The sequence below is a fragment of the Verticillium alfalfae genome, genomic scaffold (genome assembly GCF_000150825.1).
Source record: "Verticillium alfalfae VaMs.102 supercont1.13 genomic scaffold, whole genome shotgun sequence".
In the NCBI taxonomy this organism is placed as follows: Eukaryota; Fungi; Ascomycota; class Sordariomycetes; order Glomerellales; family Plectosphaerellaceae; genus Verticillium; species Verticillium alfalfae.
Genome location: NW_003315026.1, coordinates 1165226 through 1168464, shown reverse-complemented (window position 1 = coordinate 1168464; position 3239 = coordinate 1165226). Strand labels below are relative to the sequence as shown.

The following is a 3239-nucleotide window of genomic DNA, read 5'->3' as shown; positions in this document are numbered from 1 at the left end:
GGGCATAAATTCTGGCGGACTGGCTATTGACCTTGGTGAACTTGACTTTGACGAGACTGCGCTTCTGCTCGCGATCTTCCACATCGCCCGAAGAAATGATCGATTTAAACTCGCCTGGTGGGTCATCCACAAAGTCATCCATGGTCACGGAACCAAGAGACACCTCAGCCGACATGTCATAGGGACGCAAGAAAAACTCCAGGTCGAAATCGCTAGCGACAAGCTCTACGAGCAATTGATCTGGCTTCTTTCTGTCGGGGTCGCTGCGGTAGAGTGATCCCTTGAGCGTGTCGACCTTGAACTTGAGCTCAAACGATCGCTGCTGCATCGTGATCTGCTCATTATCAACGCCGTCCGAAGCATCCTCGTAATTTTCATTGTCATCCTCGTCGAGATCATCGTCATCAATGACAATGGCGGTTTGCTGTTGTAAGAATGGGAATTGGGATGACTTGCGACGGGCATCCTTGCGAGATCGATTCGAGGCTGAGCTGGCGAGGCGTGGTCGGGAAGCCTTGGACGACCGCGACGTTGGTCTCGTTTGTTCCTTGGACTTGTTGTGGGCTGTCTTGTCATCGCCGAACTTGGGAATCGCGACATCTATGATGCGCATGAGGTTCTTGTACTTTGCGTCGGACATTGCCGCCTGCAGGACCGGTAGGTGGCCAGACACCTTGAGCTTGGTCAAATTCGGCGCCTTTGGAAGAATGGATGTTTCCACGACGAAATCGATGTTGATTTGGTCAACAATGTGCAACGATTGCGAGGCGTCCCGATCAATGAGCTGCTTCTTGGTGGCCTTAATCGATGGTCCAATAAGCAATTGTGTCGACGTTAGCTTGACCAAGAATTTGTCATACATGGCAGACTCGAGACGCTCAAAATCCTCGTTTGAGTATTGCTGTCGCTGTTTGGACTGAATCTGCTTCATCGTGTCCTGGTCTACGAGTTTGCTGTTGACGCTGATGTGGCCAGCATCCAGTATTAAGCATGTGGACTCCTTGGTGGCGATGCTGACTGGGACGATGATCAACGGTGCTTGCAGATCGAGTTGAGCGTTGATTGTCTTGTGTTCTTCGAGCGCAAACTCCAATCCTGCGCGGGTCTGCTCACGAAAGCCCTCGACAGTGGCGCCAGCCGACTCCATGAGCGCACTAATGGACTCCATGTGTCGCTCTGGAGGGCGGAAGAAGTCAGCTACACCGACGACTGAGTTGGGATTCCAGACAATCTCCAACGGTTTGAGCGACCCCACGACGGCTATATCACCCTCGCGGTCGATGGGGTTCTGCTCGACCTCAATGTTGAAGAAGGGCTCGTCGTCACAGCTCTCTAGCTCTTCGATGGTCAAAGCCTTGCGCTCTTGCGTTTCCGGCGAGTCCTTGACACGAACAATCTCAGGGAACAGACTGTTCGACGTGGTGCCATCATTGACACGCAGACCGCCGAGGCTGAGTGCAGCAAGGAAAGAGTCGGGGCGCTGAAGGGCCTTGGCCTTAAAGACGTCAAAGTGTAGACTGATGAGATCCTTGAGTCTACCGTTGTGGTTCTTCTTCAACGTGAAACTGCCGGTGCTCAAAGAAGCCTCCACTTGCATCTTGACACTTTCCCTCGGAACATCAACCGACTCGGCGAGCGCTGTCTTCTCATCCCAATCAATGGCGTCATAGAGCTCCTTTTTCTGCTCCTCTGTGATCTGTGTGTTTTCTTCCATGTCGCTGTGCTGCTCTTCGGCCGGTTTGGAGCCCCATGCCCATGCAAGCCAGCCCTGTTGTTGGGCCTGCGCCGGTTTACTCTTCAGAGCAGCGGCGTTTTCTTTCTTGAGTTGATTCCGACCCAGCGACCTCCAGAACCGCAGGTCCTCGTAGTCGAGTCGCTGCTCGAGCGCCTCGATATCCGCAGACTCTTCTGCAGAGAAAAGCTGTTGCTGCTTTCGTTTCTTGAACAGCTCGATATATCGTTTTCGGTCGTCGCGGCGCTCGCGAAAGTATTCCCACGACCAGCGTCTGTTGCGCTCGTGTATCTTGCTGAGAATGGCGTCACCTGCAAACTTGAACCACGCTCGAGGGTCTTCCTTGGGCGTGACACCTTTGGGCTGTAGCTTCTTGTACTCTTGATGCCGGATGAAGTAGTGGAAAAGGTCAACCATCATTAGGCCATCTCGATACTGGTCGTCATCCAGCACAAGACCAATCTCCTCAAACAAGAGACTTGCCTTGGTCTTGGGCATGTGAATGTCACCTGTCTTGTCGAGAACAATCTTGGCTTGCCCGCTGACGGGGCGAAGCACAAACTGGTAGTCAGGTTTGGCTTCGTCGGGTTTTGCGATCATGCCTTTGAACTTGGCAACCATCTCCTCGTGTGTCAGTGTGGGTCTGTCCTCTTGATCGATCTCTCGACCGGGCCCGTAGAGCTCTGTATCTGTGTTCCAGTACACAGCAAGCGCGCCGAGTTTGGCGAGTTTGTGGGTCGACTTTGTCGAGTCCTGGATGAAGGTAGGTGTCCATTCGCCGTTTGTACTGACGGCACTAAACTCTTGAAGGGTAACACCAAGAGCAAAGGGGTGGCCAGGCGTAGAGATGGAGTCCTCGTAGCGGACGTGAATGTTCTTGATTGTGACCTGCAGGTTGTCGACAATTTTTGTCACGAGGCTTTGAGTGAAGCTTTGATTCTTCTTTTGCTCCTCGGAACTGAGGCCCTCTTGTGATCGTTCCTTGAGAAGCTCAGCAGAGTCAAGTTTCTCCATCTTGATACGCTGTTTCCTCCGCTCCTCCTCGTCCTCGTCGTATGCTGCATCTTCTTTCGGGGACGCCAGCAAAAAGACGTCCTCAATAAAGACTTTGACGGGCGCACCACTAAGGTTAGACCAAGGGATGATCAAGGTCAACTCGCCGAGATGACCTTCGAGGACGTTGATGGGTAGTTTGAGCTGGTCGAGAGCTTCTTTGCGGAGCTGTAAATTGCGCAGCTTGACATCGCCAGACCAAATGCCGACCTTGAGCTGCTTGGGGTCGAAGTTGTTGACGTACATGCCCAGGAACCTGTTGAGCAGGCCTGCAACCAGGCCTTCCAACATGACGGCGGCAGTTGATTGCCGTGACCCGGGCCAGGGATCGTGATTATGGGTTAATGGGGTCCGCTCCGCCGCGACATGGAGGTCGGAATGAAGAGAGGTTCGCGCCTCGGTAGGTCTCGGGGGGTCCTCGAAGATGCCGTTTGTCAGAGTCGACGTGACAAGA

General features: G+C 53.3%; 1 protein-coding gene across 1 annotated transcript in view; it reads right to left on the bottom strand.

The window, feature by feature from the left end:
- VDBG_08970 (vacuolar protein sorting-associated protein 13a) overlaps nucleotides 1-3076 on the bottom strand; it is a gene marked incomplete at both ends in the record, with an annotated part of 9777 nt that extends 6701 nt beyond the window's left edge. The window contains one exon of the mRNA XM_003001128.1: nucleotides 32-3076. Coding sequence (XP_003001174.1) covers nucleotides 32-3076 — 3045 coding nt within the window. The remainder of the gene's footprint in view (nucleotides 1-31) is intronic.
- Nucleotides 3077-3239: the final 163 nt, after the last annotated feature.